General features: G+C 30.5%; 1 protein-coding gene across 13 annotated transcripts in view; it reads left to right on the plus strand.

The window, feature by feature from the left end:
• Positions 1-1,605, plus strand: part of LOC106882306 (C-Jun-amino-terminal kinase-interacting protein 4) — a 233,098-nt gene that overhangs the window by 200,780 nt on the left and 30,713 nt on the right. For all 13 annotated transcript variants that reach the window (XM_052973649.1, XM_052973657.1, XM_052973658.1 and 10 more), the window contains one exon: positions 206-319. In XM_052973649.1, coding sequence (XP_052829609.1) covers positions 206-319 — 114 coding nt within the window. The remainder of the gene's footprint in view (positions 1-205; positions 320-1,605) is intronic.

The raw sequence follows: 1,605 nt of genomic DNA on the forward strand, positions 1-1,605 counted from the left end.
CCCTATAAACCAAATGAATCAGTGAGAGAACTTCCATAGGGTTGTTCTATCAGCTAGAAGTAGCCAAATGACCCTCAAATCACACTCTACCATCTTAATAAAAAAAAAAAAAGGATGCATTTCTTTTAATATTGAATCTTTATAATCATTTGTTTCTTTAGTTGTTCTTTTTCATCATCAGTATTTTTTTTACTATTTCCACCAGGTACCGGTAAACTTGGATTTTCATTTGTGAGAATCACGTCTTTGTTGATCTCTTGTAATCGGTTATGGATAGGAACCGGTAATGGTGTCATTATATCAGTTCCACTCTCAGAAAGTAAGCTTTCTATCTTTGAATTTCATTGTTGCTATTGAATGCATGATGTCTATTGACCATAATTATTTAACACTAATGAAGGTATTAAAAAAAAAAAGGAAAGAAAAAACAAGAACATTGTTGTATTCTCTGGAGGTTCTGTATGAAATATCTTTTGAAATTCTTTTATCAATTCCTAATGGTTTTAATACTAATTAATGCTTACGCTTTTTTCCTAACAAATTTGGGGAAAACAAAATTAACATTGAATGCTCAATTTTACAGTAAAATACTTTTGAATGTTTATGACTTTAGTACGAAAGAGAAGAAAATATTGGCATAATGACTCTAAGGTTACAGGGTTTATAATACAGGATTACTGACAAGATAATGAGTTCAGCTTTAAACTTTTCGTTTTTGCAGTATCTGTTTGTCAAATTGCTGTGACTGACTCAGTTTTTTTTAGGTGGTGGTAGAGATGACATGTAGATATATATAACATTAGTTTCAAATATTTAATGTAAAAATTGTTCTTAACTGTGTGATAGTAGAAGGAAATATTGATTTGAAAAGCAGAATATTTCAGTGAATTAGATCAGTGAATAGTTTATAGAATCAAGACAAAATACCATTTATTACTCATGACCAGTTTGTTTTAAAGACTGGAACTAATTAATAATAATAATACTATATGGGTAGGTCTGTGCAATAATTATTAGGGAAAATGGCTCTCCCAAAATGTACTCTTATTTTATTAATCCTGTATGGAGGGAAGACAAAGTTGATTTTGGTGGGATTTGAAATAAGAATGTGAGGAGCCAGAATATAAATAATAATAATAATAATAATAATAATAATAATGATCATCATCATCATGGGGATAATTTCAAATTTTGGCACAAGGCCAGCATTTTCAGGGGAGGGAGTAAGTCGATTACATTGACTCCAGTACTCTACTGGTACTTATTTCATCAACCCCGAAAGGATGAAAAGCAAAGTTGACTTCAGTAGAATTTGAACTCAATGTAAAGATGAACAAAATGCTGCTAAACATTTGGCTTAGCATACTAACAATTCTGCCAGCTTGCCTCCTTAATAATAATAATAATAATTCTTTTTATTTTGGCACAAAGTCAGCAATTTTAAATGGAGAATGTTAGTCTATTTTATTGGCCCCATTACTTGACTGGTACTTTATTTTATTGATATTAAAGCGGCTGGTTATTATTTTTCTCACACCTCCTTTGAAAGGTAGACTTTATTGTACACAGTTGAAATTTAAGTTAGTTTGGACATATGAGCATGTA

The sequence above is a fragment of the Octopus bimaculoides genome, chromosome 16 (assembly GCF_001194135.2).
Source record: "Octopus bimaculoides isolate UCB-OBI-ISO-001 chromosome 16, ASM119413v2, whole genome shotgun sequence".
NCBI classification, from domain to species: domain Eukaryota; kingdom Metazoa; phylum Mollusca; class Cephalopoda; order Octopoda; family Octopodidae; genus Octopus; species Octopus bimaculoides.